This window comes from Chiloscyllium punctatum, chromosome 4 (genome assembly GCF_047496795.1).
Source record: "Chiloscyllium punctatum isolate Juve2018m chromosome 4, sChiPun1.3, whole genome shotgun sequence".
Classification (NCBI taxonomy): Eukaryota; Metazoa; Chordata; class Chondrichthyes; order Orectolobiformes; family Hemiscylliidae; genus Chiloscyllium; species Chiloscyllium punctatum.
In genome coordinates this window covers 22645805-22673770 of record NC_092742.1, presented here as the reverse complement: position 1 = coordinate 22673770, position 27966 = coordinate 22645805, and the positions used below count along the sequence as shown (strand labels likewise).

General features: G+C 43.5%; 1 protein-coding gene across 2 annotated transcripts in view; it reads left to right on the top strand.

Moving 5' to 3' along the window:
- The window catches only part of LOC140476126 (tandem C2 domains nuclear protein), a 76872-nt gene that overhangs the window by 31477 nt on the left and 17429 nt on the right, over window positions 1-27966 (top strand). For both annotated transcript variants that reach the window (XM_072568241.1, XM_072568242.1), the window contains 7 exons: window positions 2456-2626; window positions 3293-3378; window positions 9868-9943; window positions 14033-14118; window positions 18645-18761; window positions 21802-21993; window positions 26107-26218. In XM_072568241.1, the coding sequence (XP_072424342.1) occupies window positions 2456-2626; window positions 3293-3378; window positions 9868-9943; window positions 14033-14118; window positions 18645-18761; window positions 21802-21993; window positions 26107-26218 (840 nt within the window). The remainder of the gene's footprint in view (window positions 1-2455; window positions 2627-3292; window positions 3379-9867; window positions 9944-14032; window positions 14119-18644; window positions 18762-21801; window positions 21994-26106; window positions 26219-27966) is intronic.

Genomic DNA, 27966 nt, shown 5'->3' with positions numbered 1-27966 from the left:
GGGGATGAAGGTGATAGGTCAGGGAAGAGAGAGTGGAGTGGATAGGTGGAAAAGAAGATAGGCAGGTAGGACAAGTGCGGACAAGTCATGGGGACAGTGCTGAGCTGGAAGTTTGGAACTAGGGTGAGGTGGGGGAAGGGGAAATGAGGAAACTGTTGAAGTCCACATTGATGCCCTGGAGTTAAAGTGTTCCAAGGCGGAAGATGAGGCGTTCTTCCTCCAGGCGTCCGGTGGTGAGGGAGCGGCGGTGAAGGAGGCCCAGGACCTCCATGTCCTTGGCAGAATGGGAGGAGGAGTTGAAATGTTGGGCCACAGGGCGGTGTGGTTGATTGGTGTGGGTGTCCCGGAGATGTTCCCTAAAGCGCTCTGCTAGGAGGCGCCCAGTCTCCCCAATGTAGAGGAGACCGCATCAGGTGCAACAGATACAATAAATGATATTAGTGGATGTGCAGGTAAAACTTTGATGGATGTGGAAGGCTCCTTTAGGGCCTTGGATGGAGGTGAGGGAGGAGGTGTGGGCGCAGGTTTTTACAGTTCCTGCGGTGGCAGGGGAAGGTGCCAGGATGGGAGGGTGGGCGTGGACCTGACCAGGTAGTCACGGAGGGAACGGTCTTTGCGGAAGGCGGAAAGGGGTGGGGAGGGAAATCTATCCCTAGTGGTGGGGTCTTTTTGAAGGTGGCAGAAATGTCAGCGGATGATTTGGTTTATGCAAAGGTTTGTAGGGTGGAAGGTGAGCACCAGGGGCGTTCTGTCCTTGTTACGGTTGGAGGGGTGGGGTCTGAGGGCGGAGATGCGGGATGTGGACGAGATGCGTTGGAGAGCATCTTTAACCACGTGGGAAGGGAAATTGCGGTCTCTAAAGAAGGGGGCCATCTGGTGTGTTCTGTGGTGGAAATGGTCCTCCTGGGAGCAGATACGGCGGAGGCGGAGGAATTGGGAACGTCCCTGGTGCTCACTTTCCACCCTACCAACCTTTGCATAAACCAAATCATCCACCGTCATTTCCGCCACCTCCAAAAAGACCCCACCACCAGGGATATATTTTCCTCCCCACCCCTTTCCTCCATCCGCAAAGACCGTTCCCTCCGTGACTACCTGGTCAGGTCCACGCCCCCCCTACAACCCACTCTCCCATCCTGGGACCTTCCCCTGCCACCGCAGGAACTGTAAAACCTGCGCCCACACCTCCTCCCTCACCTCTATCCAAGGCCCCAAAGGAGCCTTCCACATCCATCAAAGTTTTACCTGCACATCCACTAATATAATTAATTGTATCTGTTGCTCCCGATGCGGTCTCCTCTACATTGGGGAGACTGGGCACCTCCTAGCAGAGCGCTTTAGGGAACATCTCCGGGACACCCGCACCAATCAACCACACCGCCCCGTGGCCCAACATTTCAACTCCCCCTCCCACTCTGCCGAGGACATGGAGGTCCTGGACCTTCTTCACCACTACTCCCTCACCACCAGATGTCTGGAGGATTAGATTAGATTAGATTACTTACAGTGTGGAAACAGGCCCTTCGGCCCAACAAGTCCACACCGCCCCGCCGGAGCGCAACCCACCTGTACCCCTACATCTACCCCTACCTAACACTACGGGCAATTTAGCATGGCCAATTCACCTGACCTGCACATCTTTGGACTGTGGGAGGAAACCGGGGCACCCGGGGGAAGAACACCTCATCTTCTGCCTCGGAACACTTCAATCCCAGGGCATCAATGTGGACTTCAATAGTTTCCTCATGTCCCCTTCCCCCACCTCACCCTAGTTCCAAACTTCCAGCTCAGCACTATCCCCATGACTTGTCTGCACTTGTCCTACCTGCCTATCTCCTTTTCCACCTATCCACTCCACCCCCTCCTCCCTGACCTATCACCTTCATCCCCTCCCCCACTCACCTATTGTACTCTATGCTACTTTCTCCCCACCCCACCCTCCTCTAGCTTATCTCTCCATGCTTCAGGCTCTCTGCCTTTATTCCTGATGAAGGGCTTTTGTCGATTTTGCTGCTCCTTGGATGCTGCCTGAACTGCTGTGCTCTTCCAGCACCACTAATCCAGAATCTGGTTTCCAGCATCTGCAGTCATTGTTTTTACCTCAGTGAATATCGGCCTAGTCAATCCAAGTTATCCTCCTAAAATAGACCTGCCATCCCCAGTGAGTGCCTTGTGAACCTCTGCTGCATTCTCTCTGTGGCAAGTGTATTTTTAGGTAGGATGATCAAAACCGCACTCACTACTCCAAGTGTGGTCTCGCCAAGGTCTTGTGTAACTGGTGGTCTCGCCAAGGTCTTGTGTAACTGCAGCGAGACATCCTTACTTCTGAACTCAACTCTTGATGCACATTGGAAACAATCATGTGCAGATGAATATTTTTTATAACTACTCAGCTGAGCCAACGTATTGAACAAGTCGACCTTTTAAAATAGTCGATATCCATTTTTACTGGCAGGTTTCTCAAGAGCTCAATATACTGAAAGAAAACAAGAGCTATCCAATTTACATCAACACCGGTCACAGTTTGATGAAATCTTCAATCCTAGTTTTATGATGAAGCAAGTTAGCCAAGGAGGAGGTCGTCACACGCTATCTGCAGGAAACCCAGGCACTCTGTCTGGGTCAGGTATGAAATGCTCTTGAATTAATTGACCCAAGAGAAAGGACAGTGATTGGGAAAGTTAAAAATATGGAAAGACATAACTTAAGGGCAGATAATGGCGATGACAGTGAAGGAAAGAATAAACAAAACTGGAGGGGCACGGTGTATATGGAAGAATGAAAGAGTCAGGTGTGCCGTTTTTATTAATCAACGCAGAGGTGATTAGAATTATTTGTCAATTAACTAAAGACAGTATTTGGGTGGGAGAAATATGATCTTTTAACCTTGATGGAAACCTGGCAACTCTGTTCCATTAATAATACCCTGTGATCTAACCACTTCAAATATATCAACTGATGGCCTGTACCTATGATACAAGCCCAGCTAACCCAATAATCCTTGTTGACCCATCCCCATTTAACTGGAAGCTATCAATTAGCAGGTAACTGGTTTGATGATGTCTCTCTCTCTCTGTCATGCACATACACACGTTCAATATCAAGAGCATACAGTGCAATACTGTATTCTGGGTTCCCCAGGGCTTTCTGATCTCTCAACCCCCACACCGTTTCCCTTGGATCAGGGAACCAACCCTATAACAGAGGTTAGCACACATGATCATCAAAGTCCATAACCATTCTTGAATTATTATTCTTTCTTGAAATGCCCGATGTGCTCTTTGTGTTTCAGCTTGGGAATTGAGGAGCCCAAAAATGAGTAATGCACAAGGCTTAAGCAGTTCCATGTTTGATCTTTCAAATCCACAGCACATGCAAGTAAGTTTTCAATTAACTTTGACTTCTATAACCAACCCTGATTACAATCTTATTGGAGTCTGAAGTTGATATTGTTGGAATAGGTGTGCATCTTCTCTTATAATCCTAGATGAAACTGTGAAATTATATTACAATCCCAGACAAGGCTGCTCAATTTATTTTACAATCTGGCTCAGAACTTTATTGTTTAAAGAAGTTGAAATTTAAAATCTCAGGCTGTGGCTAAGAGAATAAATGCACAAGGTCCAACAGTATTTTTAAACAAACAAAAGAAACAAACACACAAACAAAACACACACAAACACATACCACTTATACTCTCGACATCCAGAATTAATATTAGGTAAATGTGAGTTAACAGAGAAACATGGCTGAACACTGACAAAGTACACAAATAATAAATGTGGCCAAGGCAGTCCCCAGAGATTTCTCAGCAACGTACCCAGATTCTATGAGTCACCGAATCTCATTTATAACTGTGACTCCTTAACAAAGGATTCAAATGACTCAGTTTCTGAAATCTTGCCATGAAACTTGTTTAACAGATCCTATTCAGCCTGGAGACTTTCCTGCTTTTTTCTTAACCTGCAAGAGCTGTCAGGCATGATTGCTCAGACCTAGGAGAGCCCATTGGCTGCTCACCACTCAGCTCCTTAGCCTCTCCTCGGGAACCTGTATCCTCTATGGAGTAAACAAACAATTTAGCTAAGGCTGATTCTACATCAGGGTTTCTCCATACTTCAGTCTTTCAGCTGCACTAAGTTTCAGCTGCCTCTAACTGACCAAAAAGACTGACTGACAAATGACTTTTGAACTGCTGCTCAGTGACTCTTGAAACCATTAAAACAGTCCCAGATGGACTGTAATTACTGGGCAAATGTCACCAGCAGTGGAAAGTTCTACACTCAGATGATACCATCTCCACAGGCTGCTAGCTTCTGCAGCACAAATGGATACAGAAAATGGAATAGGTATATACCTTCTCAAATACCAGCCTCTACATAAGAGGCTTATTTTGTGTGAATGGAAATATAAGGTAAATATAGATCAATTATGTCTTCTCTTGCTACTAGATATTTTCACACTGACCAACTGGCAAATCATTTTCTAATTTGAAATAGTTTGCAAGATTCTTTGAAATTTGATATGATTTGTGATCTTGTTTTTAGGCAAGTGTTCTTGGTGAATTATTTTTCATTGACACTTCATGTTGGGGAACCCTACCATTTGTCTTTTTCTATGATGGTGACAGGTTAAAATTGGATGGCTGGTTTGACCTTCTGAGGTATTGAGTGAAGAAACAATTGATGTTAGTGGGCTGACACAGTTTTAAATGCCTTTCTTGGTGAGTTTTTCAAGGTCCTGTGTATAGCGAGGTCAGTGCTGCTCCATGAGCTGGGAATGGTATGGCTGCTGGTTGACCTGGCTGTGTCAGACAGCAGAAGGGACTACATCTTTGAAGTATTCCTGATAAACTCTCCTCACGGTAGCATTTAACTGCAGGTACAGCTCCCAGGTGGGCTTTCTGCATGCACTGGTTCATTGGAAATGTGCCAACTAATGTTATGAAGAAGACCACCCATGACCCAAAAGTGGGCCCCTGGCTATTGGTCTGAAAAGCTTAAAAACATCAAATGCGGTGTGAGTCAGACTCTCATAGGCCATACCTTTCACGCAAAGCCTCATTTTCCAAGTACAGGATGCCAATGTCCTACATTTGCTCTTATGACAGCATGTTTTGCGACCCACTATGTCAGTCTGATGTTATTGGCTTTGCAATAATCCCACTGACCTGCACTTGGATTGGACATAATGTTGGGGAATCATGTATGGATGTGCTTGTTGCAATCCAATAGTTTGTCAACAGTTTTACCACGCAGTCATCATTGCAGATGTAAGTATAATGGGCTAATTGGCCTCCTTCTGCACTTTAACACTTCGGTGATGCGGTGACCTAACATCTAGTTGGGAAGCAGCTCTGAGCTGCAGTGCCACTTTATTGTCCCAGTTGCCTGGGCACTTATCTGTAGAATATAAGCAAAACAGCAAGTTCCCCATGTAAACCTGGAAACAGATCTCCAAAAGTAAGTAAAATCAATAACCAGCCTGCTCATTGCTATAATAACTGAACACAAAATATTGCGGATGCTGAAAATCTCAAATACAGAAAACAAAAAATGTTGGAGAAACTCAGCAGGTTTAGTATCATCTGCAGAGAGAAACAAAATTGCTGTTTCGAGTCTGATATGACTGTTCAGAATTGGAATGGGCTAGAAAATGGTATTCTTTTATACCGTTGACAGAGTCAGGAGAGGACAAAATGGAACAGATGTTGGGGGGGAGGGAAGGTTCAGAGAGTATAGCAAATACACAGTAAGAGGTGAGATTAAAAGAAGAGATGAGGTTGGAGTCTGGGGGAGGAAAGTTCCAGAGGAGCTTTTGCTCCTAAGTGTTTTTGGAGTTTGCATGCCTTTACACCTCAAACAAAGAGGAAAACGTTTCTTGTTAAGTGCGAATACGATAAAGAAAGAAATAGAACTGGGGCATGGGACACCTTTGGGATTGAGGTGGTGCTAATGGACAGAGAGGTCCAGAGTGTACGTGCGACAGTGCACAACAACACTGAGTGTAGATCTCAGGATGTGGTGGGAGTAGCAGTATGAAGAGTGCTGTACGTCTCTAAGATAGTTGTCATCTTGAGAGGATTCAAAACATGAAGGATGGACCTTCATTTGGAATCTGTGCAGGGTATAACAGAGATGGAGACAATCATTCAGGAAGGGGATGTGGCTCTGAAAATGAGTTTTGGTGAACATTTTATCAAACTATCTGAAGGAAATAGAACACAATGAAGGTGAACAAGCCAAAAGATTAAAATGGAAACTTTTTTCAATGTTATCAGATAAATAAGCAATCAGCATGCACAATTGCTTTGTTCACCTTTCCCCCCAGTCCTTTGCTCTTATATTGGATTCTCTTTTAATTTTTCCTCAAAGTTCGGAGAGCTTTCTCATTATTCTCAAGAATATATTTTAATTTTTTAATGTGTTCTGAAGATGGAAAAAAAAGCTTAAAATCTAATGAGCCAATTTAGCCAATAAAAGTGTGTTGCGAATTCTGCCACTTCGACTCATTTAGATGATTTTAAAAAAAGTACCAAATGAAACCCAAAAAAGCACCTCTGAGTTTGTGAAACATTGTTTTCGTTTGAGCGGGATTCCATCTGCCTCCCACTGTTAAGTGTCTCTTAAAGCTGTGAGGGGGGTATTCTTGGCATCATTCTAAATGATATTATAACATACACCCAGTGAGTTGGATTGCTCTGTTTATAACTGAACAGATCTGAGTATTTCCTTTGTCCTTTTCCCACTTTCCAGGGAGAGGTAATAGTCTAGTGACATTATTGCTGGACTATTAGTCCAGAGACTCAGGTGATGTTCTGGGTACTCAGGTTTGAGTCCAGCCATGACAGATGGTGGAATTTGAATTCAATAAAAATCTGGAAATACAACCCTGATGATGATTGTGAATCCATTGTCAATTTTCAGGGAAAAAACCCATCTGGTTCACTAATGCCCTTTAGGGAAGGAAACTGCAATTCTTACCTGGTCTGGCCTACATGTGACTCCAGACCCACAGCAATGTAGTTTATTCTTAATTGCCATCTGGGCAATTAGGAATGGGCAATAAAGGCTGGCCTAGCCAGTGATGCCTTTGTCCTGTGAATGAGTTAAAAGAAACTACCCGGTATTCTCCCAAAGTGATAGGACTCTACCCTCCCCTTGGCAAAAGTGAGGACTGCAGATGCTGGAAACCAGAGTTTAGATCAGAGTGGTGCTGGAAAAACACAGCAGGTCAGGCAGCATCCGAGGAGCAGGAAAATCGATGTTTCGGGCAAAAGCCCTTCATCTATTCCTGATTGGCCTCTATTCCTGATGAAGGGCTTTTGCCCAAAACGTCGATTTTCCTGCTCCTTGGATGCTGCCTGACCTGCTGTGCCTCTCTGACCTCCCTTTGCTTGGTCTAACTGTGGTGCAGACAAAAGATCGACTGAACCACTGGGGAATTAAAGACCTGGATATGCCAATGGTTTGGGAATTGTTGGACGAGCTCAGACTGTGTGCAAGAACCATGAGAAATTTCAGATGTAGCAGGAATTTACTCAGATTCTGCTGGACAATTTCCCTGAGTCTGAAACAAATGATTACATTTTGGAGGTTCTGGTGCAGTTAAACTGATAATTATTGAGGGGAAGGTAGAGGATTAAAAACCTACTTTAATTTCTGAGTAATTATTAAACTGAATGCCAGACTCGTCCACCTCCTTTTACCCCTGCACCAATTATAACCTTAACTCCTTAAAGCCCAGACCCCTAACCCTACCACTCCACCCAACCCCTTCCCTGACCAGACCCTTCTTTCTGTCTGCATATCCCTCCCTAATTCCACAGCCACCTCCAGTTTAACACCACTCTCCTCATCTCCCTCCAAAGACCTGACACAACCTATGCATGTTCACTCATAGATCTTAACAAGGACTGGGAAAATCACCGGAAGTCAGAACATTTACAATGCTAGCAATGAAAGACTGGGGTAATGGTTTGTGAACTCGGTTTCTCTTGTAGAGATCAGGCACAGAATGATGGACTAAATGGCCTCTCTTGAGGCTCTAACCATTCCGTAAATCTTTGGAAATCCTCATGGTCTCTCTGTCCAAAGCATTGGAATCCAGTGCTAAAGTGTAAGGGCTGAGTGATGTTACTGGAAAGTCCAAGTGGGGATTCAATGAATGTCAGTCATTGAGGTGCCTTTCAGATAAGATTGTTATGTTAGCTATTTCAAGTAACACTGATTCCAAAAATGCTTTCTCTGACAGCAGTATTGGTCTTCTGTGTAGAACACTGCAGTTTTTTTAAGGTGAGGAACCTTCCATAATGTTAGACTGGCTAGATATTTCTCTTGCAGTGGAGTAGCTTACTAGACTACGTCAGTGGACTAAGTACACATGTGTTCGACGAATGTACATGGTCGGGGGGGGGAGTGGGGTGGGGTGGGGGGGTGGTGGTGGTGTTCAACAAGCTGCAAAACCTCGGTAATTATTTTTATAACCCTCATTTACCAGATTTCTTTTTACAAAAGCTATGCTTCACATCTTGCCTTGGAGTATTGACGTCAGGGTTTTTCATTCAACCGTGACATGCAACAGAAACGTACGCATCTTCAGTACTTGGTGAACCCTTTCTGATTGAGGGTTTTTCAGCACGGAAGAAGGTTACATAAGAGTAGGCTATCTGGCCCCTCGAGTCCGCTCTACCATTCAATAAGATCATGGCTGATCTTTCCATGGACTCAGATCCACTCACCCACCCACTCACCGTAACACTTAATTCCTTTACTGTTCAAAAATATACCTTTTCCTTAAAGACATTCGACAAGGTTATCTCAGTTTCTGGCAATAATGCAATGTGACTGCTCCTTCACAGTAGCTTTAATTAACTTTCTTCAGGTATGTGCCAATGTGTTTTTAAACATCATGCCTTGAAAAGATTTCAATGGACAGCAATGCTATGTGCAATAATCCCTTTAAATTAAGGGAAGGGAGGAGTCCTTTCCTTTGTACATTGCAGTGAGTCAGCAAACTGCCACTTGAGGTTCAGAAAGCACTTCTCCAGAAAATGAGCAATCACTGTTTAGAATTTCCTTTCGCTGTGCACAGTATATTCTTTTTCAAACCGAAGACAAACTTGGCCAAGTTTGTAACTAAGATAGCCACCCACACCCACTATCCTCACACATCAATTTTGTATTGCCAACATTCCAGAATTATCCTGAAGTCACTCAAAAATAAGATTAAGAACAGATTAATTTCCTGTGCAACTGTTTCCAGCAACGTGAGGAGAAAATCTCTGTGGGTCATCAGTTAGGCTAAGTTTCAGCAGAGTTTCAGTAAAATTAGAACAAAAAGAGTTTCAGTAAAATTAGAACACTGAAGCTAATGATTTCGCAATAGTTCAGTCCACAACCTGGATCAATTGCTGCATATTGTATACCTCTTGTCACCCTATCCAGTATTTCTTTAACTTTGTTCTCTTTAATGCCTGCTAATTTTACTGTTCAGTACATGGAGGGGAACTGTGTGTTTTCAGCAGTCATCTACAAAGCAGTTGACCGAAGTTTAATATAAACATAAAACATTAATTCACAATATGAGGAAATGCCTGGCAATGAAATGGGGGCAAGTTCAGCTGAGGCATTGGATGAATTTTTGGATAGACATGGAGTATAGCGATAACACAAAAGATTGTCACAAGGGAATAGAATCAGTGCAGGCATGATAGGCTAAATGACCTCTTTCTGTACCTTAATAGTTCTGTGATTCTGTGAAGAATGCTAAGGAATTGAATACCACGTTCCTCTATTTCCTGCTCAAGTGACAAAATGTTTTCCCATTCCTGAATCAAAATTGTTTTTTTTCTTTTTATGAACGCAGAGGTTTAGTTCAGCCTCCAGTATAAGCAGCACAATGTCTTCTTTGATGGATTCCCAGGGAAGCTCTCGAAGCATAGGTGAGTTTTGAAAACAATATCACCTGGATCTAGTTCACAGTGCATTTTTAATAGAGTTGATAGCTGTACAACTGAACTGTTTCAAGGAATGCAACCCCTTGGTTTTCTGCACTGCAGGTTTGATGGCATGCCTGACCTTGAATTAGTTAATGTTTTTCTCTCTCTGTCTATCTGTCTCTGTCACTCTCTCTCTCTCTTACACACGCACTCACTCTCTCTCTCCCTCTCTCTCTCTCTCTCCCTCTATCTTGCTCCCCCCGCCCCCCCCCCCCACAACTCCTTCTATAATACTTTGCACTGCACTTTAGGCATCTGCTGCTCTTGCCGATGCACACTCTCTCTCTCTCTCCCTCTCTTGTTCTCTCTCTCTTTCTCTCAAATACACTCTCTCAGAAACATAATACCCCTTACCTATCCATACCAAACACCTGGCTGCAGCAAAAGCACAAAGTTTTCAATTTAGAGCTCTGCTGGAGGCTGTTTTGTACCCCATGTCCATAAGTTGTACATTGAGTCACTGAAAAATCTTCTTAATTTCCCTCAGACTGGGCAGCAGAGGCAAACATATAATCAAAGACACATTTTTATTTGAACGTAAGTGGAGACTGGGGAAGGACATGTCACAGTTATTATTTAATGTGGCAAAATCGCAGGCATTGGACTGGTTCTAGCAGCAGTAGTGCATGGGAGAGGTTAGACTCAACTCTCACCTCCAGGAGAAAGTGAGGACTGCAGATGTTGGAGATCAGAGCTGAAAATGTGTTGCTGGAAAAACGCAGTGGGTCAGGCAGCATCCAAGGAGCAGGAGAATCGACGTTTCGGGCATGAACCCTTCCTCAGGAATGAGGAAAGTGTGTCCAGCAGGCTAAGATAAAAAGTATGGAGAAGGGACTTGGGGGAGGGGCGTTGGAAATGCGATAGGTTGAAGGAGGTCAAGGTGAGGGTGATAGGCCAGAGAGGGGGTGGGGGCGGAGAGGTCAGGAAGAAGATTGCAGGTTAGGAAGGCGGTGCTGAGTTCGAGGGTTGGGACTGAGACAAGGTGGGGGAAAGGGAAATGAGGAAACTGGAGAAATCTGAGTCCATCCCTTGTGGTTGGAGGGTTCCTAGGTGGAAGATGAGGCGCTCTTCCTCCAACCGTCGTATTGCTATGGTCTGGCGATGGAGGAGTCCAAGGACCTGCATGTCCTTGGTGGAGTGGGAGGGGGAGTTGAAGTGTTGAGCCACGGGGTGGTTGGGTTGGTTGGAACATTTCAGAGAACACCTCTGGGACACCCGGACCAACCAACCCAACCACCCCGTGGCTCAACACTTCAACTCCCCTTCCCACTCCACCAAGGACATGCAGGTCCTTGGACTCCTCCATCGCCAGACCATAGCAACATGACGGCTGGAGGAAGAGCGTCTCATCTTCAACCTAGGAACCTTCCAACCACAAACGATGAACTCAGATTTCTCCAGTTTCCTCATTTCCCCTTCCCCCACCTTGTCTCAGTCCTAACCCTTGAACTCAGCACCGCCTTCCTAACCTGCAATCTTCTTCCTGACCTCTCCATCCCCATCCCCACCCCCACTCCGGCCTATCACCCTCACCTTGGCCTCCTTCCACCTATCGCATTTCCAACGCCCCTCCCCCAGGTCCCTCCTCCCTACCTTTTATCTTAGCCTGCTGGACACACTTTCCTCATTCCTGAGGAAGGGCTCATGCCCGAAACGTCGATTCTATTGCTCCTTGGATGCTGCCTGACCTGCTGCGCTCAACTCTCACCTCCACTCAGCCATTGCCATTGACTGGGTAGTGTTCAATTTGGACCCTGTATCTTACAGTCTCACTTGGAGCGCTTGCTGGTGAAGATATTTTAAAACTGCAATCTTCTAGTAAAAGGTGTATACTGAATAGAAAAGTTATTTTCTGTTTAGCACCTTGGACTAAAGCACTTGCAATGGCCATTTATTTCAGACAGTTCCTATTCATTTTTTTTCTCTCCCGCCCTCATTCCCTTAGTGACCTATTTACATAATAACAAGAATAAAGCTTACTCAACCTTTTGTGAAGGATATTAGTTATAATAAGATTCCTTTAGGTAGCTAGACCTTGATCTATAACCCTTTTTTCATACATTCATGTAGTTCAGAAGAGGCCCTTCAGCCCATCAAAAATGTATCAACAAAAAACCAGTCTAAACCTACTCTAGTCCCAATTTCCAGCACTCAAGTGCTCATTCAAGTACTTTGAAAAGTTGTGAGGTTTCCTGATGAAGGGCTTTTGCCTGAAACGTAAATTCCCTTGCTCCTCGGATGCTGCTTGACTTGCTGTGCTTTTCCAGCACCACAGTTTCAACTCTAATCTCAAGCATCTGCAGTCCTCACTTTCACCTTGGTTTTTCACCTCAACTCCTCATCCATGCAATGCATTCCAAGTTTCCACTGCTCCCTGGCTGAAAGCATTTCTCTTAAACAGTTTAAACAATGCCCCTGCTGTTATGGCCACAGCTGCTTTCCATGCAGCCTGTCCAGGCCCCTCATATAACCTTGTACATCTCAATCAGGCCTTCTGTGCTCCGAAGAAGACAACTCAAGCTTATCCAGCCTCTCTTCACATCAAAACTTCTCCTTTCTAGGCAACAACCTGGATGAATCTCCTCTGCATCTCCTCCAGTGCAGTCACATCCTTCCTATAGTGCAGCGACCCTGCACACAGTATTCCAGCTCCAAAGTTCTGTACAGCTCCAACATAACCTCCTTACTCTTATAGTTTCTGCCACAGTTGGTAAAGGCAAGTGTTCTATATGCCACCTTAACTATTCTATTAACCTGCCCTGCCATCTTCAGGGATCTATGCACTAGCACTTCAAGATCCCACTGTTGCTCTGAGTTTCCTAGTGTCTTGCCATTCATTGAGTACTCCCTCTTCTTGTTACTTCTTTAAAGTGCATCACCTCACAGTTTTAATTCCATCTGCCACTGTTCTACCCATCTGACTAATTTGTCAATGTCCATCTGTAACCTAAGACCTTCTTCCTCACTGTGAACCATCAAGCCAATCTTTGTGTCATCAAACTTACTTATCATCTCCCGCACCCCATATTTTCTTCTATATCATTTATATATTTCATGATCAAGCAGGGACCCAGCTCTGATTCCTGTATTATGCCACTGCACACCAGTCTCCGGTCACACAAACAGCCTTTTACCACCACCCTCCGTCTCCTCCCAATTTTAGCTCCAACTTGCCAAGTTACTCTAGATGCTTTTACCTTATTTATTGGACTCCTGTTGCGGACTTTGTGGAAATCCATTTACTACATCAACAACACTACCCTCATATACATACTTGATCACCCACCCAAACAATTCCATCAAATTTGTTAAGCAAGACTTTCCTCTGACAATGATATGCTGACTATCCCTGATTAATCCTTGACTCTCCAAGTGGACATTAATTCCCTTGTTCAGCAGTTTCTCCAATAGTTACTCGACTACTTACTTTTATGACAACACTACTAAGCCAGTCAGCCCCTCAAGAATGCTACCCCATTTGGTTGCATTGTGGCTGATCTGTACCACGATTCCATTTGTCTATCTATTGTGTACAAGAATATTTGTTTTAACCCCAAATGGTAGTGACTGTGGGATGTCAGGTTGCTCAAAGCATTACTAGAAATGAAAATCTCTCAGCCTGCATCTCCATAATGGAAATAATATGGATGTCACAAATACATGGAGGACCTTATAGAGCAAGAAACATGGCATGTGGGGGTGACCGAAGATATACGCATTTAGATTACTTACAATGTGGAAACAGGCCCTTCGGCCCAACAAGTCCACACCGCCCCGCCGAAGCGCAACCCACCCATACCCCTACATTTACCCCTTACCTAACACTACGGGCAATTTAGCATGGCCAATTCACCTGACCTGCACATCTTTGGACTGTGGGAGGAAACCGGAGCAAACCCACGCAGACACGGGGAGAATGTGCAAACTCCACACAGTTAGTCGCCTGAGGCAGGAATTGAACCCGGATCTCTGGCGCTGTGAGGCAGCAGTGCTAACCACTGTGCCATTTAGAAGTTTACGGTCTTTTTCCAGATACACTTACTGATGACTTTGGAAAGCTCAACCTGAAACTGAGTTACAACCCAAATGTGGAACAAATCTGGATCAACATAGTACAGGTAAGGCCTAACCGAGCCCTAGGTAACGAAAACAGAACTCACTGGAGAAACTCAGTAGGTCTGGCAGCATCTGTGGAGGGAAAGCAGTGTGAACATTTTGAGTCCAGTAACCCTTCTTCAGTTCTGAAGAAAAGTTACTGGAATTCAAAAATCAATCCATAAATGCTGCCAGACCTGCTGAGTTTTTTCAGCAAATTCTGTTTTTATTTCTGTTTTCCAGCATCCTCAGTTCTTTGTTTTATACTTCTGTACAGTGGAAGCTGTGTTGTAGTGTTGCTATAATTTATTTTCTCTCCACTTTTCAACCCATCCCCTGAATGATGGTGTCCAAGTTGCTGGTGTTTCTATTACTGTTGCAACAATAATCTGTAAGTCCATTCCTTTGCGAGCCGCTCTTCACCTTTATATAATTATTCAATATTTCCTAATTTGGGGAATGTGCAAGTGGATTTTTATTTCCCATCCTCATCTCCCCCAAAACTAAGCGTTTTTGGTGGCTAGACTGATATTGTTACGACAACCCCAAACATTGTCTCCATGATACGGGGTAGGTGGAGTCGTGAAGGTGAGATTAATGGGAGTGGGAGAGGGAGGGTATAGTGTCCACTCCTGCCTGTCCATTTTCCTATTGAGGCCCAAATGGTCAAATTATTGCTCCCTTAAGGCCCTCAATCTGCCTCCATTGCCATAATACAGTCGGCAATAGAAGGTGAGTGAGATAGAAAAGGCCAACTTGTCACCAAATGTGATGACAGGCAGGAAGAAGAGGGGAGGATACATACTGTGGCATATGCCGATGTATATTGGTGGGGGGAGCACTCTACCTAAGATCGTCTGGACCTGCTCTTCTCTCTGTGTCTGGCCCCCAAAAAGCACAGCCACACCAGCACACCCCCATTCTCTTGCTTTGGGTATCTGATCCCTCCCTGACCCAAACTCCAGGATATACCTGACTCTGGCGTCCATGAAGCTGCTTTGTGGAACTGCTTGTAGTCTGATGCTCAGCTTAGTTAAGGCTGTTTTCGTTTAGGCCCACTTTTCTTCCAGGAATGGGGCAAGTGAGAGTCTGCCCACCCATAAAATCCAGCCCCTTGTCTAGAAACAGGGAATCTGGCAGTGTCTCTGAAGTAGGACTGGGTCAGAACTGGTCTCAAATTGGGCCTGTGTACCTTTAGTGTAAATCATGTATTCAGTATTTACAGCAAACTTTGTTTTAACCGGCACTTAAGAACTGGCGCTTTTGATAAACTGGCAAAAACTATATACCTGAAATACTGCAAAGTTTACTGTATTATTGCAATCTTTGCAATGTCTAAGTAGTCAGTTGAAGGTGCGAGTGAGAAGGCCATCTGCCAGTAAGTTTTATTGAAGGCAAAGTTGCATTATTATTTAAGTGACGTATGCTGTAAATAAAGTGTAACAGTAATGTGTATACCCTCGTATTATGTTTCCATTGGTTAGTGTATATTTTTCAATGGATTATGTGGATCTCTGGATTACCTGGAATATTTGATCAACCAGCACATTCCTGGTCCTATAGATGCCGGTTAATAAACTGTTTGCTGTATTTATGTGACTAAATATAGAAAAAGATATTTCACATTGAAATAGGCCATGGCAACAGCAGATAAGGAACAATGATGATTTATTAGCTGGAGTTATGTTTTATATCCAGGTTTCATACTCTTCAGTTTCAGAATGTATCCCCTCCTCCTCTCCTGATTAGGGATTGGAGGCTTCAAATCTCTCCTTTTCAGAAAAACGTGTCGATATGCAAGATTTTCAACAAGGAGCAGTCACCTTGTTAGGTGTTTACTATAGCCCCCAATAGCATCAGAGATGTGGAGAAACAGATTGGGAAACATATTTTGGAAAGGTGCAGAAGCCACAGAGAGTAGTCATGGACGATTTCAACTTCCCAAATATTGATTGAAAGCTCTTTAGATCAAGTAGATTTGACGGGGCGGTGTTTGTGCAGTGTGTCCAGGAAGCTTTTCTAACTCAGTATGGCCGACCAGAGGGGAGGCCATATTGGCTTTCGTACTTGGTAATGAACCGGGATAAGTGATGGGTTTGTTAGTGGGTGAGCATTTTGGTGATGGTGACCACAATTCTGTGACTTTCACCTTGGTTATGGAGAGAGATAGGTGCGTGCAACAAGGTAGGTTTTACAATTGGGGGGAGGGTAAATACGATGCTGCAAGACAGGATCTGAGGAGCATAATTTGGGAGCATAGGCTGTCAGGGAAGGATGTCGTTGAAATGTGGAACTTTTTCAAGGAACCGATACGACGTGTCCTTGATATGTAAGTACCTGTCAGGCAGGAAAGAGATGGTTGTGTGAGGGAACCTTGGTTGACGAGGGAGGTTGAATGTCTTGTAAAGAGGAAGAAGGAGGCTTACATAAGGTTGAGGAAACAGGTTCAGACAGAGCATTGTAGGGATACAGAATAGCCAGGAGGGAGCTGAAGAAAGGGATTAGGAGAGCTAAGAGAGGGCATGAAAAATCTTTGGCGGGTAGGATCAAGGATAACCCCAAGGCCTTTTATGCGTATGTGAGAAACATGAGAATGACGAGAATGAGGGTAGGTCCAGTCAAGGACAGTAGTGGGAGACTGTGTATTGAGTCGGAAGAGATAGGCGAGGTCTTGAATGAGTACTTTTCTTCAGTATTTACATATGAGAGGGACCGTATTGTTGAAGAGGAGAGTATGAAACAGACTGGTAAGCTAGAGGATATACTTGTTAGGAAGGAAGATGTGTTGGGCATTTTGAAAAACTTGAGGATAGACAACTCCCCCAGGCCTGACGGGATATATCCTAGCATTATGTGGGAAGCAAGAGAGGAAATTGCAGAGCCGTTGGCAATGATCTTTTTGTCTTCACTGTCAACGGGGATGGTACCAGGGGACTGGAGAGTGGCGAATGTTGTGCCCCTGTTCAAAAAAGGGAATAGGGATAACCCTGGGAATTACAGGCCAGTTAGTCTTACTTCGGTGGTAGGCAAAGTAATGGAAAAGGTACTGAGGGATAGAATTTATGAATATCTGGAAAGACACTGATTGATTAGGGACAGCCAGCACGGATTTGTGAGGGGTAGGTGTTGCCTTACAAGTCTTATTGAATTCTTTGAGGAGGTGACCATGCATGTGGATGAGGGTAGAGCAGTGGATGTAGTGTATGTGGATTTTAGTAAGGCATTTGATAAGGTTCCCCATGGTAGGCTTATGCAGAAAGTCAGGAGGCATGGGATAGTGGGAAGTTTGGCCAGTTGGATAGAGAACTGGCTAACCAGTCGAAGTCAGAGAGTGGTGGTAGATGGTAAATATTCAGCCTGCAGCCAAGTTACAAGTGGAGTTCTGTAAGGATCAGTTCTGGGTCCTCTGCTGTTTGTAATGGTTATTGATGACTTGGAAGAGGGAGTCGAAGGGTGGGTCAGTAAATTTGCAGACGATACGAAGATTGGTGAAGTTGTGGATAGTGAGGAAGGCTGTTGTCGGCTGCAAAGGGACTTAGATATGATGCAGAGCTGGGCTGAGGAGTGGCAGATGGAGTTCAACCCTGTCAAGTGTGAGGTTGTCCATTGTGGAAGGACAAATAAGAATGCGGAATACAGAGTTAACGGTAGGGTTATTAGTAAGGTGGAGGAGCAGAGGGATCTTGGGGTCTATGTTCATAGCTCTTTGAAAGTTGCCACTCAAGTGGATAGAGCTTGTAAGAAGGCCTATGGTGTTCATTAGCAGAGGGATTGAATTCAAGAGTCGTGAGGTGATGTTGCAGTTGTACAGGACTTTGGTTAGGCCACAGTTGGAGTACTGTGTACAGTTCTGGTCGCCTCGTTTTAGGAAAGATGTGGAAGCTTTGGAGAGGGTGCAGAGGAGATTTACCAGGATGTTGCCTAGAATGGAGAATAGGTTGTACGAGGATAGGTTGAGAGTGCTAGGCCTTTTCTCATTGGAACGGCGAAGGATGAGGGGTGACTTGATAGAGGTTTATAAGATGATCAGGGGACTAGATAGAGTAGACAGTCAGAGACTTTTTCCCCGGGTACTACAGAGAGTTACAAGGGGACATAAATTTAAGGTGAAGGGTGGAAGGTATAGAGGGGATGTCAGGGGTAGGTTCTTTACCCAGAGAGTGGTGGGGGCATGTAATTCGCTGCCTGTGGGAGTGGCAGAGTCAGAATCATTGGTGACCTTTAAGCGGCAATTGGGATAGGTACATGGATAGGTGCTTAAGCTAGGACAAATGTTCGGCACAACATCATGGGCCGAAGGGCATGTTCTCTGCTGTATTGTTCTATGTTCTATGTTCTATTTTCTAATAGATGCAGTGTGCAACATATGATAAACGCCCCTGCTAATAACTCAGTTAACTTGTACACTAAAAAGTAAGCAGCATTAATAAAACAGCAAGTGTTAAAACCTCTTTATTAAATTATTCAAATTAAAATAGGAGAGTATTATTAAATTGCAAATTCCGTGAATTAATGAGTTGTAAATAATTATATTCTCATCCTTGAACAGATTAGAGACTTGTATCTGCGCAGTAAGCCTGGAGAAAAGGTTACTGTTTATCTGAAAGGAACAATAACATTACCAAAGCCTGTGCACTTCAAATCTTCTGTAAAAGATGGTGCCAGTGTAAGTATTCTTCAGCAAAGTCTGAACCTCTTTGTGAAGTTATTGCTGTAACCATGTAACCATCTGCTATAATTTTGTTTTCACCTCTATATTCCATGCTGTTCCTGCAGTTGAACAGTCAGAGCTGTGATGATATTAACACCAAAAATGACCATATAATCGCTTCAACGTCACTAATGTCCTTTAGGGAAGGAAACTGCCGTCTTTACTTGGTCTTGTCTATATGTGACTCCAAACCCATAGCAATGTGATTGACTCTTACCAGCCCTCTGCGTAATTACAGATGGGCAATAAATGCTGACCTAATCAGCAATGCCCACATTGTGTGAATTAATTTTTTAAAAACTGCAATTGACAACTGATATTCCTACAGTGCTTTTTATCTAAGTATTCCAGGGTCATTTACAGGATCATTATAAAGCAAAAGGTGACAATAAACTATATGAGATACCAGGGCAGGTGACTTGAATGATTGGTCAAAGAGTTAGACTTTAAGGTCTGTCTTAATTAAAATGTATAATGTTAAATAAAAATTATAGTAATCCACCACTTCTGATTCATAAATATTGAAGTATGTATAAATATTATTATTTAAGTACAAAAACAGAAATTGCTGGAGAAACTCAGTAGGTCTGGTGATATCTGTGGAGAGAAAGCAGAGTTAATGTTTTGGGTCCAATTAACGTTTTGGGTCCAGTGACCCTTCTTCAGAACCCGAAATATCAACTTTGCTTTCTCTCCATAGACGCTGCCAGACCTGATGAGCTTTTTTGACAATTTCTGTTTTTGATTCTGATTTCCAACATCAGCAGTTCTTTTGGTTTTTTTTCATTTAAGTACTTCATTGAGAACTCAAGCCATACATCGAAAAGCATTGCTGTCAAGGCAAGGTTCTGAAGAAGTAATGTTCATCTTACATTAAGATCAACCAAATCACAGTCTCGAAGAGTGTGGTGCTGGAAAAGCACAGCTAGTCAGGCAGCACCTGAGGGGCAGGAGAGTCGACATTTCAAGCATAAGCTCTTCATCAGGAAAAATGAAGAGTTTATGCTCAAAACGTCGACTAACCTGTTCCTCGGATGCTGCATGACCGGCTGTGCTTTCCCAGCACTACACTCTTTGACTCTGATCTCCAGCATCTGCAGTCCTTACTTTCTCCAAATCAAGTCTCACAGTCTTTGGATGGAGACAGTTAATCTCAGTATCCAAAAGGCACAGATCTATCCTGTACAGTTCCTGTGAGTCCTTACTAATCATGCCTAGCAGGTCACAATTGCCATCATGCAAAGATAGCTCAGTTAGCTGGGTGGTTAATTAGTGATGCCAACAGTGTGTGGGTTCAATGCCTGTATCAGCTGAGGTTAATATGAAGACTCACCTTTTTGACCTGTCCCCTTACTTGAGGTATGGTGACCCTCAGGTTAAACCACTTCCAATCGTCTCTATAATGAGAGAGCAGCTGTATGGTCTGGTAGGACAATGGTGACTTTATGATCATGCAATAAACAATCTTATTTTGTAAGATAAGTGCCTCTTTTGCTAAGACTTAGCTGTGGAATATCATCTATAAGTAACAACTAGACAGAGAAAGGAGAATTGGTGGCAACAATCTATCCAAGCCAGAGTGTCACATGCTGATAGTGTTAATATTTAGAATATGATTGCTGTATCACTACCTTTCCAACCTGGATCTACAGGGACAAATTTAGTCAAATTTCTGAGTAGTCTTGATTACCCTAGGTGTGGTGGTGGGAACTAGTGCTGAATTTGGGTAGACTGTATAGGAGGTTATCCATTATTTGTACAAATATTGACTCTCCTTCCTGGCAGAGTCTGAAACTTTGTGATATGAAAAGTGTTACTGAGTGACTGGTACTGAGGGCCCAAGTGTGCTTAATGTTCTATGTATTTTATGTTGAGTAAATATTAACCTGAAATGAGACATCATTGATCTTATTTAGACAACTGTTTCAAATAAATGAACAGTTTCTTCAAAAACGACTGAATTGAGTCATTTTGGTGACGTTTTGCTACCTAGGAAATTTGAGATAAATTTTAAAATTAATTGCCTCAGTGCAAAGCTTCACGTTAGGAGAGTGGGTGGTGGAAGTACTGCAGTCGATGTTCATGGATGGAAAGTCAAGTGGGCCAGAGATGTTAGCTGTGCTCAGTTGTAAAAGAGCATATGAAATTCTCCACACCAATTGCTGAATATCAACACTTACTTTTTTAGCTTCGTATTGTTTGCTCAGAATGCATCCAAGTGCTTCACAACCCATGTATTATATTATGTGGAAATGCTACATGGGAGGAAAAATTTACTTTTCCAAATTCCTGATCGTGATCATAGTTGGTGTTGCTCTGGACTTTTAACTGTAATGTAACTTTTTGGGACAACCTAATAGTCATTTGAGTTCACTCACTCAATTGAAATCTTGAATTGAAACCCCATCCCATTCTGAATATTTAACTCATGAAATTACAAACCCTGGAATCCCTTTGTGGGATAGGGAAATAATTTGTAGTATTGGGAGTAGAAGACCCTTTTGGAGCACCTTTTATTTCCTTCTATTTCCTTCCTGGTTGCCTGAGCAAATTGATAGATAGGCCAGCATCTGAGCAGGAGGATTAGAGACAGGATATTGTAGCCAGGGGTCCTCAGGATGGGCAGTTAAGAGTGGAGTATAATGTCAGTGTCTGAGGGATTGAGACCTTAACAAAAGGGAGGAAGTGGGAGATCAAGAGTTAGGAGATGGCAACAGAGGTTTCACAGTGAGAAGGAGAGATAAGGTCATGAGCATGAGATGTTTGGTGTGAATGGGAGATTGGGAGGGGGCGAGAGGGTTGGGATCAGGTGGGAGATGGGCCAACATGGAAGATGAGGAGTGCGATCTGAGGCAGGGAGGGGTGGGGAGCATGCCATCACGTTTGGGGAAGATATCAACAGCAGGAGAGAAGTAGTTAATATGGAGGCAGGGGCTTTTGCAGCCCTGTTGGTTCAAAGATTAACCCACTCTCTCTTCTCTGTCCTTGTTTTCAGGATTTGCTGTTTATGGAAACGTTTGTGTTTAATATTTCACTGCCCATTCTCAAAACACATGGCCTGGTTATCAGTGTTATGACTCAGACTCCACGGAAGAGGATTGTTGGTGAATGCTCAATGTCACTTAGAGAGTTAAGCGATGTGGAATCAAACCTCTGGCTTGATATTACTCCACCTTCAAAATCACCGGTGAGTTTTTGGTTATTGGTGATCATTAGGTTGTTTTGAAATTTTATTTAGAGTTTTCTATGATGATGGTTTTATGAACTTTAGGATCAGTTTAAGGAGTTGGGAGGGATGGGAGCAGTTGGGAGGTAGGCCACCATTTATACTTGGTGACTTTTGTCCACTGGAAGCGAGGTGACTATATAATTTATATGGTTTCCACAACCTATTTTAAAGGAACGGGTGGAAAGTTGTGGGAAAAATTATTTTCTATGGTTTCCCAACGTGCACTTACAGTAGGGCAAGGTTCATCAGCAGGAACAAGCCCCCAATATGTTTTGCTGCATCTTGGGGCAAGATTTAATCAAAGGATTAAGAGGGTCATGTCTCCTGACTGGAGAGCCATGCTGTCTCATTTTATGGGAAGACCTCTCGACTCACATGCCAATCAGGCAGTGGCAAGGCCAGAGTGATCCTTCACCTGGAATCAAGACCCGGGAGGTGAAGGTCTCACCCAATGACACCTGAGGCCATTCAGTGGCCTGTTGCTATTAGGCCAGGCCGCTGTGGCCACAGCTGGAAGAAGACCCACCAGAGATCCAAGATGGTGGAGGGACCTTGGTCACAGGGATAATCAGATCAGCCGTGGTCTTTATTGAATGGCAGAGCAGGCTTAAAGGGCCGAAAGGGCTACTCTTCTTTGTACCTTTGTATGAAGTTAGGATTGTTTTGCTTTGGTTTAGGGGCTGTTGATTATTATGGGAAGAAGGGGCAGCAGTGCTGGAAGCAGTGGATCTCCATAGAGTCATTGAGATGTACAGCTCAGAAATAGCCCCTTCAGTCCAACTTGTCCATGCCAACTAGTATTCTAAATTAACCTAATTCCATTTGCCAGCACTTGGCCCATATCTCTTTTAACCCTTCCTAAACATATACCCATCCACCTCCTTTTAAATGTTGTAATTGTACTAGCCTCCACTACTTCTTCTGGCAGCTCACTCCATACATGTACCACCCTCTGCTTGAAACCTTTGCCCCTTAAGTCCCTTTTAAATGTTTCCTTTCTTATCCTAAACCTATGCCTTCTAGTTCTGGACTCCCCCATCTCAGCGATAAGACCATAAGGTCATCCCTCAGCCTCCGACACCCCAGGGAAAACAGCCCCAGCCTATTCAGCCTCTCCCTATAGCTCAAGCCCTCCAACCCTGGCAACATCCTTGTAAACCTTTTCTGAATCCTTTCAAGTTTCACAACGTTCTTCCTGTAGGAGGGAGACCAGAATTGCACACAATATTCCAAAAGTAGCCAATCCAATATCCTGTCCAGCCCCTTGCTGATATCGAGTCCCTTAATGAATCCTGAAGGACCATTCCTCCCCACCACCCCCCCCCCCCCCCCCCCCACAACTAGGTGAGAAGCTGACAAAATGTCTTTAGCTTCCGTACACACTGCATGGTGAGAGATCTGCCATTGAGGTGTTGGGTTAGACTATAAATAATTACTCATTAGCTACGCAAGATCCTCAATGGGTAGTGGTGTGGGAAGGTTGATGATGGGCATTTCCTCTCAGATATAATTCTGGTGGAGGTGGGTAAGCAGTGGGATATGCCACCACCCTGGCTAATAATCTTATTACCTAACTCACCAGTGAAGGCTGAAGATTCTGTGTATGAGGATGCAGTGAGCAAATGCATAAGGTAAGTATGAAATATTTGACAGCATCCACCAGAATGGTGAAAGACTATGTCTATACTCAGTATTTATTGCCTGTAAATGTAATTGTTCTTCACTGTCTACTACCTTTGTGCTTCTCAGAATATCATAGTAAAGTCGTGGAATACATGTGGAAGGGTTGTGTTGATCATTTTAATCATGGAATTTGAAACCAGGAACGATCAGTCACCGAAAGCAAGACACTGAAATGATGACTCAGACTGCTGGTAATCCTCAGCAGATCCAATAGTGTCTATAGAGAGAGAACCAGAATTAATGAGGCAGCTGTTGACATTGTATCTGAATACTACTCTCTCCAAAGACACTGTTTGACCTGCTGAGTATTTCCAGCAGCTTCAATCTTCTCTTCAGTAATTTCCTTTCAGAGACCTCTTGTCCCTGGTTTCAAATACCATTAATAAAAGCAAAACGCAGTGTCACGGACTCAACGTCAACTCTCTTTATCTCTCTTCACCGATGCTGCAGAACTGCTTTCTCCAGCACTGTCTGTTTTTGTTACAGGTTTCCATCAGCTGCAGATCTTTATTTATATATTGCTATTATTAAAATAATAAATCTATATCAACACAACACACCTACAGCCTTAGTCATTTACTTCCAACATTTTCTGTTTCTTTTATTCCAATCAGTTTCTGTTCTTTTTTAACATCACTTCTATCTCACTTGATGTCTTGTGCATTGAGCATTAAAAGAATCATAAAATTCCTAGTGTGGAAGCAGGCCATTCAGCCCACAAGGTCCACAATAATCCTTACGAAGATCATCCCACCCAGACCCAACCCCCTACCCTCTCCCTGTAATTTTGCATTTCCATCGGCTAATCCACCTAACCTGCACATTCCTGGACACTGTGGGACAATTTAGCTTGGCCAATCCACCTAACCTGCATATTTTTGCGCTGTGGGCGGAAACCAGAGCACCCAGAACAAACCCACGCAGACATTTGTCTTTCTGAATCAGCTGTTTATTTTCCCATTCAGGAGCCATTTAAACCCCATCAGAACCCTTAAATTGAATTATAAAATGTTAGTGATCCTTTAAGCATTTGTCACTCAATCACATGATAGAAAGTAAAAAACACTTTTGAACGGTAAAGCCTTTCCCCAAAGTTACTCCAAAGTAGATGATCAGAGAACTAAAAAATGAGATTAAAAAGAACAAGGAGCACAGTTTAGATTAGATTACTTAAAGTATGGAAACAGGCCCTTCAGCCCAACAAGTCCACACTGACCCACTGAAGCGCAACCTACCCATACCTCTAACCTAACACTACAGGCAATTTAGCATGGCCAATTCACCTGACCTGCACATCTTTGGACTGTGGGAGGAAACCCACACAGACACAGGGAGAATGTACAAACTCCACACAGTCAGTCATCTGAGGCAGGAATTGAACCCAGGTGTCTGGTGCTGTGAGGCAGCAGTGCTAACCACTGTGCCACCATGCTTTAGGGAAGGTATAGTATCATTTAAATAAAAGGAATATAGTAAAGAAGCAGTGAGAATGAGCCAAGTGTCTGATGTTTTTCAATGCAAAATTGTGACACTAACATCAAAGTTAATAATACAGCAGTGGTCCTTCTGGTATTGCAGGACATGATTTACAGCACATTGAGATTTTTCGTGTTCCGGTAGATAGATTTAATACATACCTACAAAACCGGTTGACCCAGGGAGAAACTGCTCTTAATTTAAAAGATATTTGAAATTTGTCTTCCAAACTAGCATGTGTGAGCCAGTCCCTGATTAATATGTAAAACCTGTTGCATTTTACTGTAGCTGCTTTCTAAACATAATTTCCAGATCATCTGGACTCCCAGGAAGCTCATTTTTAAAAAAAAAGGTGAATGATTTGTCCTGAAGCGTGAAGGATTTGGCTTCTGCTCAGTAAATGAAAGCTGCTATTTTTGTTATCATTTATACAATCCACCAGGAGCCGTGTCCCATTGCAGGTCCTGTTTAAGATTCACATTGGACATGGACATGTTTCAATCAGGTAGAGCAGGTAACCACTGTCAATCAACTCAAGTTTGACATTATTGTGGGTGAAGTCAGCACAATCTTTGCAATCTCTGATCCTTCAAAACCCACTTTGGAATTCATTTCCAAGATTTTCCAAAGATGTGCAGGTCAGGTGAATTGGCCATGCTAAATTGCCCATAGTGTTAGGTATGGGGTAGATGTAGGGGTATGGGTGGGTTGCGCTTAGGCGGGGCGGTGTGGACTTGTTGGGCCGAAGGGCCTGTTTCCACACTGTAAGAAATCTAATCTAATCTAATCTATGCAATGGAAAGGGGGAACTTGTATTGTCACTTTCTTTACTTTGTTGTTCCACTTGTTTTTTCCAATTTTTCTGATTCCCTGTTGAAGTATAAATCTTTTTCTCCTTTTATTTTCACCCAGAACTGCCATTCACTTCTGCAAGTAGGAACATGTTTCCAAGCTGTCAGCAATCGGATCCAGCTGCAAATCCTGGAAGCACAGAATCTGCCAAGTTCTTCTCCTCTGACACTGAGTAGGTGTTAACACAGACTTTGTCCATCGGCAAGTAATGAGACCGTTAATAGTTGATATTTGTAACATTTTTCAGCAATAAAATATATGGATTGGAAGGGCTTGGGCTGGGGATGACTGAATTGGTGCAGAACTTTGGAGATGGTCATCTTTGAATTAGGAGTGGGGAAGGTGACAGAGTACAATCCCAACACCTCAATGTTGAGGCCTAGGGAACTGATATTAGGCCTGAGGCCCCATGAATATCAGGCCAGTATGGCTCATAGAGTCAGTAAGGTTTGACCCTGCTGCTTGAGCTTGTAGTGGTCCTCAGGTAAATGAGAGCTGGAAAGGACCAGAGATTGGGCGGCATGTTACCCCACAGCACCAGGGACCCGAGTTCAATTCCAACCTCGCATGACTGTCTGTGTGGAGTTTGCCCATTCTCCCTGTGTCTGTGTGGGTTTCCTCCATGTATTCTGGTTTCCTCCCTCAGTCCATAGTTGTGTAGGTTAGGTGGATTGGCCATTCTTAATTGCCGTCAGTGTCCAGGGATGTGCAAGCTAGGTGGATTAGCCATGGGAAATGTAGGGTTACAGGGAGAAGGTAGGGGAGGTGAGTCTGGGTGAGACGCTGTTCAGAGAGTCGGTGCAGACTTGTTCGGCTGAATGGTCTGTTTCCACACTGTAGGGATTCGATGACTGGGGTTGGAGAAATCTTCAGCAATTTACGGAATGTAGTAAAGTGAAGCCAACTCTCAACTGTGCAAATGTTAGCAGCCTTTATTAAACATAACTACTGACAAAGCAAAGAATAAACAGCCAAAGAATGTGGGAAGAGAGTATTGAGTTGGATAATAATCTATCATCATACTGAATGATATACTCCTGCTCCTATATTCTATATTTTCTGCATTTCTATAACCTATCAAAGCCTTAAAGATTTAAGCTTTAGCTCCATGTATTCTGATATTACCTTGGCTTTGGGGAGGTGATGACTGAGGATATTATTGCTAGACTGTTAATCCAGAGACCCAGTTAATGTTCTCAGGATTTGTGTTTGGCAGAAGGTGCAATTTGAATTAAATTGAATTTAAAATCTGCAACGAAACCGTTGTCAATTGTTGGAAAACCTGTCTGGTTCACTAATGTCCTTTCGAGATGGAAACCACCTGGTCTGGTCTACATGTGACTTGAGTCCCACAGCAACATGATAGCTTCTTCACTGCGCTCTGGGGAATTGGAGATGGGCAAGAAGTGCTGGTGGAGTTAGTGACACCCATATTTTGCAAATGAATAAAAGTGAATGACATAATTCTTTTTGCATATCCTCAGAGGCTATTCTTAGATGTTCATTAACTGGGTCTCTGGATTAACAGTCTAGCAATAATATCCTCAGTCATCACCTCCCCAAAGCCAAGGTAATATCAGAATACATGGAGCTAAAGCTTAAATCTTTAAGGTTTTGATAGGTTATAGAAATGCAGAAAATATAGAATATAGGAGCAGGAGTATATCATTCAGTATGGTCATAGCTTATTATCCAACTCAATACTCTCTTCTCACATTCTTTGGCTGTTTATTCTTTGCTTTGTAAGTAGTTATGTTTAATAAATTCTTAGATGTTCTTTGTGTATTAGATGATCATTCAAAGGTGGGGTGTTGTTAATGGCTGTATAGTTCTCAGCTGAAGTCCTTTCTTTCCTTATTTGTCCTTTGAGACATAGTCATCTATGTTCATCATCTGAGGTTGTGTGTGTGTGTGTGTGTG